At 35.2% G+C, this 13,959-nt stretch overlaps 1 protein-coding gene, 1 long non-coding RNA gene and 1 pseudogene across 2 annotated transcripts; 1 reads left to right on the forward strand and 2 right to left on the reverse strand.

Annotated features, from left to right (window-relative positions):
* Positions 1 to 1,772: 1,772 nt before the first annotated feature.
* Positions 1,773 to 2,372, reverse strand: LOC106338261. The gene has a single exon (XM_013777281.1). It carries the CDS (start codon positions 2,370 to 2,372, stop codon positions 1,773 to 1,775), a length of 600 nt encoding a protein of 199 aa, XP_013632735.1.
* A 452-nt stretch (positions 2,373 to 2,824) lies between these two features.
* Positions 2,825 to 5,102, forward strand: LOC106341510 (annotated as a pseudogene).
* A 4,919-nt stretch (positions 5,103 to 10,021) lies between these two features.
* On the reverse strand, positions 10,022 to 12,407 carry LOC106340491. Its single transcript, XR_001269414.1, has 8 exons — positions 12,078 to 12,407; positions 11,914 to 11,984; positions 11,719 to 11,824; positions 11,061 to 11,572; positions 10,894 to 10,980; positions 10,530 to 10,820; positions 10,233 to 10,282; positions 10,022 to 10,139 (listed from the first exon to the last, which is right to left on the reverse strand). It is a non-coding gene; the product is annotated as an uncharacterized LOC106340491 (long non-coding RNA).
* Positions 12,408 to 13,959: the final 1,552 nt, after the last annotated feature.

The raw sequence follows: 13,959 nt of genomic DNA on the forward strand, positions 1-13,959 counted from the left end.
CTGTTTGACTCCAAGTTTTGAGTCACTTTTGCAAAAGCCCCTTAATTTTATGGTTAATTTAATGAGAACTATAATATTAGATGGACTAACCTATTTCTCTAAGAAATCTAAGAATCACATGTTATAGCTCAAAGGTTGCAATCTATATGTTTCCCCCTCTAATCTTTACCAACATTAACTTTTAAAAAAAATATATATAAAATTTCGTAATTAACATGTAAAACATATAGATTCCTTTTACATATAATATTCTTTGAAAATATTAAAACAAAAAATATTTCTATAAATTATATTTATATTTCATAAACTGAGTTTTAAACTTATAATATATTATATATTCATATAATAAATTTCATCTTCAAATTGAAATACCATTTTGTTATGTTCTATTCTATTTCGACAATATAGAATAAAATGTACTCCTCTCTTTCTCTCTAGATTTTATAGCATGCGTAACAAAAACAAAAAAAAGACATAATAAACGAATGTATAATTATATTATTATTTTTTTCAAAAAGGGTCCTTACTGATTTCAAAGTTTAGCTTAGGGATGGATCTTTTTTGGATATTCAAATGAAGTTTAATATATAGTTCTATAGTCGCATGACCACAACTTAAAGTGTATTGGGAGGCTCTCAAATTCGGATTGGTTTGCGACCTGGAATCCTCTTACCACTAGAAAGTATTTTTATTTAGTGAAAATTACGAGTAAGCTTAGTTCTTTAGATAGATGTTAGTATTTTAATTTCGTTTTGGTTTATAGTTTTGTAAAAAAGATAACTGATTCTTTTAAATGATTATACATCTCTTAAAAGTAAGAAATTCCTTTTCTCCATTAATATCCTTTTTAATACATTCTTCTCGTGTATACTTATTTTTTTTTTTTTTTTTGATGACTCTGGTGTCCGGATGACCCGTAGGACTCCGACTAGCGCCCAAAGACCGTCCGGTGAACCGGAGCGCGCCGAGGATCATCCAGAGGTGCTGGCCAGCCACATGTAATTGGACCAGTGGCCGCGCTCGTGTGAAGTGTCCGTATTGGGCCCGAAGACCCTCAAGAGCAACATCTGCCAGCGGTGGCCCTCGAACCCTTGACCTCCCGAAGAAGGGGCAGAGAGCGAGATAGTTCAACCACCACTGGACCACTAAAGCGCGGTTCTCGTGTATACTTATTAATTATATTTTAGTGAATATAATGTTTAAATATACCGTTTTTAATATATTTAAATTATTCTACTCATTTTACAGATTTTAGTTTTAAATATTTAACTAGTATATAAATTATTTTTACATGTAACATAAATATTTATTAATTTAAAACACATTTTAATCATAGATTTCATATATATATATATATTATAATCACTAAATTTATTATATATCATATTCTTTGGAACTTGTTAAATCTTTAATCCACCACTCATCACAATCATGTTAATTAAAATTTTCAGAAGAAAAAAGTATGTACAATAAATTTGGATATACAGGTGATACTTATAAAATTACCGGTTTAACATAGCAACCCAAACAAGACCGACAATCCCATTAGAATCGGTTTAGCTTTAAAGGAATCTAAGCTAAAATGGCTAATTTTTGGTTCGGGTTTTGTTCTGCCAATTTGGTTCGATTTTTTGTCCAGTGTCAGACTTTTTTTTTTTTGAAAGAATTTTAAATTTATTCACTTCAAAAACTTCTGTACAACCTAATGCTATTTTGTATAGACCAAAACCTACAGGCTTTTATAGAACCTTATAGAAAAAAAAATGAAAAGATCATCTACTCCCAAACCATATCTCCATGGCTTTTTCATGTCTGCTTCCTGCTTGCTGTCGTAAGGAGGAGATTTTATTTCTAATCAGCTTATCCAAGTGATTAATAAGGCGGCCAGGAGGTTGATGGCTTTCTCCCACCCTGCGTTTGTTCCTCTCATGCCAAAGAGCATGAGCAGTAGCTTGAAAACTGTATCGGAAGAGGAACGTTTTGGTGCTGTCTTGAAGACCAGTTACCAGTCTTTGCAGTAAAATGAGCCATTGAGTTGGCACACCTCCACCTGCCAGGCCTCTGATTGTTCCAAGCCAGACTTCTTTGGCGAAAGAGCAATCAAAGAATAAATGATCTCTCGTTTCAGTGGCTGCGTTGCACAACCAACATGTAGAGATAGCTTGAGGGTTCCACTGAAGTATTCTGTCCCCACTCGCTAATCTGTTGTGAGCAGCTAACCACGTGAGGAAAGAAAACTTTGGAGTAGCTTCTCTAAACCAGAGCCCCTTGGACCATGAAACATGCGGTGATCTTGCTCTGATCATGTTCCACGTTTGAGATGACTCAAATCCTTGTTGAAATACTTCATTCTCCCGCTTCCAAAGCACCATATCATCCTGCTGACTGGGCCCAATAGCTCTCAGCCTCAGTATCTCCTGCTCAATCTGCACCTGGACAGTAGTTCTATGCCTTCTTCTCCGGTAAGATTGGATCACCTTCTCCACCGTAGCGTGTATCGGGACCCCAAGATCAATGCAACCCCTTTCACCAGTTAAGTTGATCAATGCCCCCAACCGAGATTTTTTTTACTTAATTCGTCTCCAGATTTTTGTTATTTACTCTGATAAAATTAGCCATTCACTTGACTATTCTACTTCGAGCATGTAGCAATTGGCCAACTGAAGTCATAAGAACCATGCAATTGAGTCCTGCCGCGTTAGAATATTCAAACAGAATAAATGTCACCAAATACTTCAGTCTCTAATCTCTATAAAAGCCACCTTCTCACACCCGTTTCTTGGCAACCAATTAAAGTCATATAAACCCTAAAACTTTCTCAAACATGTCATACATTTTTTCTTATGGCATGCTTTCTTCTACTTTCTTAGTTATAGCTATTATTTTGGGTTCCACAACTTCAGGAGACACATCTCGTGTGGATCTCTTTGAAGCTGCTGCCAAGGTAAAACATGAGCAATGGATGGCTCGATTCCATCGTGTTTACTCTGGTGAATCCGAAAAACGGAACAGGTTCGAGATCTTTAAGAAGAACTTGGAGCTCGTCCAGAGCTTCAACATGAATAAGAACGCAACATACAAGATGAATGTCAACAAGGTCTCTGATCTCACCGATGAGGAGTTTCGAGCATCCTACACGGGACTAGTTGTGCCCGAGAGTATAAATGGATTGTCAAAATCAGAGTCCGGCAAAATGCTACCGTTTAAATATGAGAATGTTAGTGATGCCGACGAGAGCAAGGATTGGAGAGACGAGGGGGCCGTTACATCCGTTAAAGATCAAGACACTTGCGGTAATATTTTTGTACACTGGCTTTCATAAGACACTTGCGGTAATTAATCAATTATTCTAGTAAAAAGCCCTGTTCATTTTTTTAAAACACCCAAAAGTTTGTTTCAACCTTCAGCATTGGAAGTTAAGATTTCTATAAATATATTACATTCCAATGGGAAAAAATATATTTAAATAGTGTGTCAGAATGCACACCGGCATTAATCATTCATTCTCTTTTAGAAGAATGCAGTTAAATGAAATTTTAAATAAAATATATTTTTTACCAAATAATAAATTTATTTACAAAAAATTTACACCCAAAGGATAAAATGCAAATTAGCAAGCATATTTTCAAAAAAGGATAAAATGCAAATTATTTGAAAATAGATGTGCAACCTCGCTTAATCATACAGACAGTTTTAGCAATTTCGTGCTGTTTTTTTATTTTTTTCTTTGGAGTTTTAAACGTCACATATCATGTCTTCTAAACAAATGTTGATTGTTATTTTCACAAACGTTTTTAGTGCAACTTTTAGCAACCAATACGGAATAACTTTTTAATTAACATGTGGTTTGAAAAGGAGTAATAAAACTTACAGGATTTTCTGAAAAAAAAACTTCAATGTGGTTTGTTTTTGTAACTAAATCCGCAAAATGAAAAATACAACCCGTCAGCTCTGACTAAAACATCCAACCACTATAACCATTTCAGCCAACGACAATATTTGTTTTACTGGGGGTGCATCCTCCCTCAAGGCTTAGATAATAAATTATGCATATTTTAGTATGAAGTCCTAGCTTCTTCTTTGTATAAATAGAGATACATCTCTCTTTATCAAGGCGGATCTCTCTCTTTTCCATCTAGTTAGAACACTTCTTACAAAAAGTTTATGGATTCCTAGATTTAATTTACACTTGTAATCATACTTGTAATACAATCTTTGATGAATAAACTCTTTTTGATGTTCATTTTCCATTTGATTTCTATGTTGATTTTTCTTAAGCCTCAAGAATTTAAGAAATCTATTTCTAAAATTCTTCATTGTATGAATCCGACAAACACACCATTTTCCATTTTCGGTTCAAACAACTATCACAGCCAATTATTTATATAGTCATTTTAAATTTTATAATAAATTATCAATAAATTTTATAAATGAAGAACAAAGTAAAGAATAGATTAAGAATACATCCAGATCGCTAAATAACCAAGATGACTGTTATAAATGTAATAGGAGCTTGTTGGGCGTTTGCGGCCGTAGCGGCTGTTGAAGGTATAACAAAGATTAAGACGGGCAAGCTTCTATCACTCGCAGAACAACAACTAATAGACTGCGACAGAGAGCACAATAATGGGTGTGACGGAGGACTGTCGCTGAATGCGTACGAGTACATCAAAAACCAAGGCATTACCACAGAGCAAAACTACCCATACCAAAGAACACAGCAAACCTGTCTTGCTACAACACAATCAGCTGATTTCGTTGCTGCAACGATCAGCGGATATGAGACAGTTCCGATGAATAACGAGGAAGCGTTGCTACAAGCCGTGTCTCAACAGCCTGTTTCCGTGAGGATAGAAGCGTCTGGGGCTCCGTTTAGGCACTACTCGGATGGGATATTCGATGGAGAGTGTGGGACGGATTTGCATCATGCGGTTACGATCGTTGGATATGGAATGAGTGAATAAGGAACTAAGTATTGGCTGGTTAAGAACTCATGGGGGCAAAATTGGGGAGAAGGTGGATACATGAGGATCAAGAGAGACGTGAATGCACCCGAAGGAATGTGTGGTTTGGCCATGCATCCTTCTTACCCACTTGGTTGACCTCGTCGTAAGTAATTGATAAGAACCTGAATAATCATATTATGGAATTGGAAGCTTGGTTTTTATGTTTTCGTTACAAGAATTAGTCATGTGTAATTTGAATTTTATGTTGGTGTGGAAGAATAAAAACTTTAAGAAACAAGTTAGCGTCGAAGAAGCAAGCTAGTATAGTTTATCCAGTTTTCATGTATCATATTGGTGTGATGTGCTGGGTTTTTTTTTTACACTTTTTAACTAGTGCTTTCATCAACGTTTTCTATGTTTATTTTTTGTGTGCGCTTATTGAATTAGTCAAAAGTTGTGTTTACAAAGTCTATCCCAAGAGGAAGATACCATTTTTTCCTTTATAATACCTCTAGAAAACGAAAACAGACTCACTTAAAAAAAAAAAATCGGTTGAGTTAATTTACATTAGTTTAGAAAAAAGGTTCAAGGTAACATGTAATTAAAAAAAAAAAAAAATATTCAGTTTTGAGGTACTGAATCGAACAAAACCACAAATCATCCATAGGTTTGAAACTCAAAACAGAATGGAACTCAGAAACAAAATGTCCAGTTCGGCTGGTTCAGTTATATTAAAAAAAAATTCCGAAATACCCCCATGATAAGGAAACGAAAATCACCTATATCGTTCACTGGGATAATATTTGGAACAACTTAGCCCTAATAAATCGTTCATAGCAGGAAGTCAAATCTTAGAAAAATATCTGGCAAATCCAACTTTTGGTTTACAACTCCATCATGATTTATATTTTCAGTTTTCATACGATATTTTACTGGTAGGTTGTTCTTAAATAAAATTAGGACATATTGATGTGCCTTTGGATTTCACTTCATCTGCATTTATTTGGTCTTAACAATAAATATAAAAATTACTACTGTATCCCAAATTTATTGTTTAGCCTCTGAAATGCTTGGTTTAAATTTCAATGGATTCAGATATTTGAATCTTGTTCCTTTTTTGTCCACACTCATGTGAGAGAAATGCCATAGTCAGCCACCGACCGTTAAATGTAAACAGTACGGTGGAAACGTACCCAAAAATCTCTTTAAGGAAAAAATTACATCTAGACATATTTTTCATTTATCTATTTACTGCTAGATATACTTTCAGCATGTAGAGTACTTTCTCCTTGTGAATTCTCTAAAAAACTCTTCTAATTTAAATAAGTTAAAAATGTGTAGTTTGGTTACATTCACTCCTTCTCTCTGAATCTCTGGTTTCACTGTCACAATCATTTTTTACATTATTAGTTTCTTTTATCTCTCTCTCTCTCTTTTTCTAGATTTTGAAATTAATTTTTCATAGTTGATGCTTACAAGGTTCACCATTCTTATCTTTCTTCACTTTATGGTCCACTGTATATCTTCTTGTAAGCTTCAATTATCTAGTCGGTGGATTTTAATTTTATACCAGAAACCACATATCCAACTCTAACTACATAATTTTATGGGATTTTTTGGTGGTTCATCTTCATGTTCATTAACCGCTGTCGCCGTCATCGAAAATCTCCACTCCTCTCGAACTGTTCACCGGCTACACATCACTTCTTTAAGGATCAAGGTTCTTCAAACCGGCACATATACTTCTTGATGGCTTGATAATTTCATTGAAAGCTATGAAAAGCATTGTGATGGAAAATTGGGATGGGTAATGATCTGTCGTATATCCTCTTCTTGACCACGCACTACTCCTCCTAACCACATAACTTTTAACCTTGACCACTTAACTTCAACTGTTCCCCGCAAATCCTCTAACCTTGTCACAATTCCTCAGTCTCTTACCACAACAACCTTGACCACAGTAACCACCAACACTCTGTGTCGCCTTACCACAACACCCTATAACCCCGTCCACATTAATATTTCTCCTGACCACATAACTTCAACTTTTACAAACACCAGCCATCAGATTAATCTAAAAATAAAACAATCTAACGGTCCTGCTAGAAGCCCAGAACTCCATAAACCTGTCACATATTAATTGACTAAACAAAGAACGTAACTAGTGTTGATAAGCTAACGAGAATAATGTTTTTTAGTCTATGCCTTCTATTTCCAAGAAAGGACAATTTTGTCAAGAAAAAAACAAAAGCTAGTCCAAAGTACACTACCAGCATAAAGTATGTTAAAGTGTAAAGACCAATGACCAAAGTATGTCTATATGTTAATCTCTCAAATTTAAGGCCCCTATTAAAATTACGCTTACTGTTGTCAATACACACTCCTCTTTTATTTTTGTATGTACTTGATCGTTTTTCCGCGCTACGCGTGATATCTTGCATATTTGCATTGTTTTAAGCTTCCATTTTGTACATAATGATCATATAGGTTAAGAGTTTAGCATCTTTAGGATCCATTTTTCATTTATATGTCTTAATCAGGTAATGGAGTATCCTATGGAGTAATTGGAAGTGTTTAGAAGCATTATGGCTCAAGAAGAGACAAAAATTGAAGTTGGTTCGAGTTCAGGCGAGTACGACGCGGGTTGAAGGCACGCAGGATCACTCACCCGCGCGCACGGAGCTGGAGAGGCGATACGACGCGGGTTGAAGGCACGCGGGAACACTCACCCGCGCGCACGGAGCTGGAGGAGCGAGTTCGACGCGGGGAGAACGACACGGGATCCGTGACCCGCGCGCATGGAGAAGCAGCATCATCGACGGTCTGACGCGGGGTAAGTAACGCGGGGCGAGCTACCCGCGCGCGTGAAGTGCAGCCACTCGACGCTCCAACGCGGGTTAGGGTCGCGCGGGTTGTAGCCGTCGACTCCTACCCGAGCCGAGACTTATCCTTAGTCGATTTTAAACATTTCCTATGGGCATTTTAGACTTTTTAATGGAAACCTTTAGGTTTACCAATGATATATAAATACTCTTGTAATCCCAAAGTGGGAGGGGAGATCTTATTTTCTATCTAATCAAAAGCCACTTTTGGGAAAAAGATCTAATCTTGATCATAATTTCTTATCTTTGCTTGATTATCTTGCTCTCTAATCATGTTTAACCTTGAATCATCCATGGTTTTGGGGTTATTCATGTCTATTAGTGAGTAGACTAATCTTGGATTCATGGGCTAGGGTGATTAAGGGTGATTAGAGAAGATCTGGGGTGTTTAGTGTTAGATTTACTTGTTTCCTTGTTTGTTGAGGGTTCTCAATGCTATTTTAGTCTTGATCATACTAAAATAGATCTCTAGGCATTTCCTGCCCACAAGGTGTATGATGAAATACCTGAACCAACTCTTCAATGCTTTTAGCTTGCTTTACCTAAGAGATTAGTTGCTAAAGGAGTTAAGATTGCTATTAGACTTGTTATCCATGTTTGCTTTAGTAACATTCAACATAAGAGATTAGATGCTTGAGTTGCCTTACCAAAAGAACATTCATCTAGAGATAGAGCTTGTTTAGCATAGTGTCTAGGCATAAGGAAAGTGTTTGATTGATAGCTTGCCACCCTTAGATTGGATCTACATCACCCAAGATCAAATGCCTAGCAACGCGCAGATAATAGTTTTTAAAATTTTACAATAAATTTTGTGGTGTGAAAATAAAATAATGCAGAATTTTTATGTATATAAGCTATGTATTGTGTAGGGCATAGTATATGAAGGTAGATATGCTCTGCTTTTTTGTTGTTTGAATGTTGCATATATTTTTCTTGCATTTTTTTGTAATAATTTTTTTTATTAGTTTACTAAAATATCAAAACTGAGTTTGGAATACAAAAATATCACATATGATGTAGCGAAGTTGTTTTTAGCTGTGTTTCCGCTAGTATTATCTTCTCAGCCGTAGATAGAAGGTGTAGTTCTAACTCATGTATTGAACTTGACACTTATCTTATTTATATGTGGTATGATGTTTATGTATTTTAGTTTTTTTGTTAATTATCGTTTGAAACTTCAAATAATTATTATGGAATTGTTAAAGTAAAATATATTGTTAAAAATGTTATGGCAAGTATTAATTTCATGCATTGTGTTGATTAATTTATAATATATTATATATAATTAGTTAATGTGGTTTTTATCATTATATATTTTAAGATTAACGTTTCGTACCAAGATAATTTTTTCACTCTTTTATGCTCGATAGTTTTGTGAATATATGTATATTTCATCTTAAATAGTTGGTTGTTCAAATGTGGACCTATGATAAGAAAACGTTCATTCATTTTTGGTTTGGTTCTTGTATGATATGTATTTTCCATTTATATGTTCTCAGTCATTTTTTCTATATGTTTTAATTATATTAAATTTGTTAGTTATTTGTGTCTTCAGTTATTTTTTCTATTTATATGTTTTTCTAGTCCTTTTTTGTATGTTCAGTTATGTACTCAGTGTTTAGTTATTGTTATTTTCACTTTTGTTCTATGATTGTTTTTTTAAAATGATATAATTTTTTATAGTTTCTAAAAAATGTTCATCTCCTTCAAGTTACTTCTTATAATGATTTATGTACGCATTATATTGATATTAATTTTATTTTTAAGACATCATGTAGTTCTGTTAGTTGAAATGTTTACATGATTTCCATTGTCTTTCATTTTTTTCATGGAATTAATATTTTAATCAAGTTGATTTTTCTTGTTTTTTGCCAGGGATTTTGTATTGGTTCTAACATTAATAGACAAAAATCGAAACTTTAATATTCAAATGTTTTTTTTCTGTTGGGTAAATTGTTATATTTAGTTTCAAAAGATTAGTCTAAATTACTATTTTTAATGGCTGCATAGTTAATTATTTTCTAGGAAACTAAAAGACATTAAAACTTTTGGTGCACCACAATCAATCTTTTGTTTTTTCTCACCTTAGAGAAAGTGAAGAGCAGCTCTCAACTCGTAATCATAATGATATAAATCTGTGACTTTAGCATTAGAACTACAATTTCGAGAATATGTGCATAAGCCTAAACAATTTTTGCTTGTGAAAACTATCAAAGATTGTAAAAGTAGTAGTAGTTGTGGAGCATAGAGTTATCAACATCAAGCCAAGCTTTCCAAGTATCATCGTCCCCGTAAAGAGAGCATGAAATCACTACATTAACAACTTAGGACACTATTACCATTATCTATGCAATCATTCAGCTGAAAAGAAAATTACAATTTTTTACACAACTGAAACTTATACCTTGAACATGCAAAACACCTAGATGGTTAAAACATTCTTCTGCACCAGACCTGGGTGAAAAAAAAAATCCAAACGAAACTGGCCATTGTGTCATCATCATCAATATATATGTGTAAGACATGAATTCTCAAAAACAAAAGAGAGAGAAGGGAACCAAAAAAACATATAGCTTCGGTTATTTTATGAATCTTAAAACCAAGAACTCAATACGGTAAAAAGCATCAAGTAGCAAAAAATCTTATAGGTCTAGTAAAATTTGGATCATAAGTCGCTATACTCTAGTGAAAGCTACCTAACCTTGTTACGATATGCAACCTCCAACTGCTGGGCAACAGTTTCTGGCCTCTAAGCACACACCAATTATCTCCATTCCAGTACCTAATATAGCCCAATCTTACCAGGTACACCACCTCTCTCCTCCTCTACTCATTCTGCATAATTGTTCTTGATGATGTTTCTGGTCTTGTTGTTCTTGTATTGGAAAATTTGGTGAGAGAGAGCATGGGTATGACACTGGTGTGGCTTATGATGTCTTTGACCGTGTTATGTTTATGGTGCTTAGGTCAGAACTCAGGACCACATCCTGTTCTGTTACACACACACACAATCAGTTCAGTGTACTGTTCTAGTTAAGCTAGGCAGTAAAGAATTGATACACTACCAGAAGCTACGGTGCATTTTCTTTCCAAACAGACAGGGAAAGGGTCACGACATGGAGTTAAACAATCATTTCCTCGCCATCCGCATACTATGAAATCAAAAAATGAACAAAAAAAAGAGTCAGATGTTAGAGTTTCTTTGATCATATTAGGTAAAAGGTTTCTTTACATAGCATTCTTGATAATGCTCATTTTAGGAAGACATGGGAAAGGATAAGGATAAGGGACTTTTGGTGGATGGCCTTGGGGCTGATCCGTGGTTGGGTTCAAGATTCCTCGAGCAAGTTCTGGTGCCATGAGCGAGAAACCATCAACGGCGTCCATCCAAAACCAATAAAACAAAATGAATGCGGTACTGTATCAGACTTTTTATTGGTTTTGCAAGCAAAGAAACAGAGAGAAAATTAAGCCATTAGAGTTTACGGGAGCCAAAGAGGAACCCTAGCATATCAAAGGCTGATAAAAACAAATGTTAAATGAATTAATATCTGATTTTTAAACAATGCTTTTTAGAAAGACTATCTAGATTTACATACATATACTCGGAAAACACTGATATTAACTTTCTCGGAAGATGCAGCACCTCTGTTTCCTGAGCTGAAGTTATCATGTATCTTACGCAGCGGTGCTCCAACCGAACCATAGTTCTGTCTGAAGCCACACATATGTTCCGTCTCCCTCCTGAAATTTGAAAGATCTTCAAAATCATTTTCATTGCATGGAGAAGAACAATGTAAAACGGATAAAGCATAGAGCTATTAGCTCAAACAAAAACAAAAAACGCATGATAGGCACAAAAGCAAAGGTAACATGAGAAGGAATCTCACCTTGGATTTATTCCCACATGGATATTTAGATGCTCTCATGATAATCCAATTAGTAACGAACTTCATTTCAAAACATCGTAAACTATGTGCGCAATATGTATTGAATCTGCATTTCAAATAGATACGCATGTATTAATTAAAAGTTGAAAGATGAAAGGGAGTAACTGACCCTAGTTCGAATCTGGATTAGATTACCAAGTTATACAGTCTCAAGCTATAAGAATTTCCTGATATAATGAAGGACTCATGCTATGGATGGTGATCAACTGTGCCAGGAATCAGCAAACACATGAAAGAACATCAATATTTTCCCGCAAACAATCAAGATGCATACTAATCAAAATCAAGGAAAGACTCACCTTTGCAACCTCAAACTCGTGAAATTTTGTTGTCGGTCGCGCCTTCTGCGTAGGCACAGCCGCACAACCGACGATCCTCTATCAATTTTTTCTGATAAAGATTAATTTGAGGATTAGGGAAGAATGGATTTGAAGAAGATATTTTCCCGACCAAGAGCATCAGATAGTCGTCACTATAAAACGACTCATCATCTTGGCATAAGGTCGAGGAAAGGGATTTTCTTTTTCGTTTTTTCGAGAGGAGGTGGAAGGAATTCCTTAAGAGGGTATTGAAGAACATTGATAACAGATGAGGCTCAGTAACGGAGATTGAATGAAGAAGAAACGGAGAAGAAGTAGTTAGCAAAAAAAAAAAAAAAACGGAGAAGACGGAGTCAAAATAAGAGAATCGATAGGGTTTCTTTACTTGTGTTAATTGTAATTGGGCCGCAGATGGACAGAGTAATATGACGTGGCAGGAAGAACGATTGTTATTGGAGGATTTTACTAAACGACTTGGACACTCTCCCTATTGATTATATATCCCTTTTAGTATAGTATATAGATAGCTTCTGTTTGAGATTTGTTGTCTAGAGTAAATATCTTTTACTTTATATTCTATTTAATCTACATTATAATGAGCCAGTTTCATCACTGCTGATGCGACACATCAGCAGGTAAGTGTGCTCCACTTTTAAAAAGTGTGAAAAAATACCAAATCTGTGACTCGAACCCAGGTAACTATGATATAAACACTAACATTTATACCACTAAACTAAAGGATACTTTGTACATTGATTACAGAAACTAATATATATTTATAAAGTATTTCTTATAGTGGATCCTACACATAACTGTAATGTTTCAATACTCACGTGTAACTTTGATCATCGAAACCCATTTAGAAAAATCCGCATTATGGCCCAATAAAACTTATAAGTGGGCTAAATCTCTGTTGTATGTATCTAGGATTTTTATAGTACTCTGTCTCCACCGATAAACCGAAGCGTTTCCCTTTTAGCTTATCAAAAAAAATTCTGATACTTTTCATCTTCACCTCTCTATATCTCCAACAATCAGTTAAGGTACCGTTTCACCTCTGAAACGATCCGTCTCAGTATATAATTCCTCAAACAAACCTTGAGACCCATATCTCTTATTAAATTACTCCTAAATTGAAATGTCGCACCTTTTAGCCAACCTTCGAAAATGTCAGCCTCCATTGTTGTTGTTGCTTAATCGGTCGTTGTCCCCGCCACCTTTCTCCGCCTATAACATAGTCCCCAGGAAAAGGTATTGACAATTTGACTTTCTATGGAATACTATATACCATATTTGTTTAATCAATATTCAAGCTATCAATTTTAATACTTTAAGCATATGTTTCTATGGGCAGAATTCCGAGATCCACGTTTCTATCCCAGTTCGTGTGAATCACTACCATCCATCGCTACGATAGGTAAAATTTTTTATGTTTGTGGTGTGGTTCGACTCAAGATTGAAACTTTTGCTGATGAAATAATGATTTTGTGGATGCATGTCAATTAGATTTACGAGGCTACAAACTGTTCACTGTACATTGGCAGGGAAAAATGGCCATGTATGGTTCAGTTGTAACACCGGTGTGGTGCAATGGGGATGGACATGGTAACCAAAGGTGTGCATAATGTTATTGAGTTCCTCAGCGATGATTCCCCTGACATGGATGTGATCGGAATCTCTGGTGAGTTCCTTTTGTATGTTATTGGTTTGATTTTAAAACAATGCCTTTTAGCTTAGTGTCATCTTAAGACTTAAAAACTTAAAATTTATTGGTCAGATAACTTCTTCTCCGACATTAACAAACCTGCTGCGGTGAACTGCATCGAGGGACATGGCAGTAATTAGAAGAGAGATAGGGAAC

This window comes from Brassica oleracea, chromosome C4, assembly GCF_000695525.1.
Source record: "Brassica oleracea var. oleracea cultivar TO1000 chromosome C4, BOL, whole genome shotgun sequence".
NCBI classification, from domain to species: Eukaryota; Viridiplantae; Streptophyta; class Magnoliopsida; order Brassicales; family Brassicaceae; genus Brassica; species Brassica oleracea.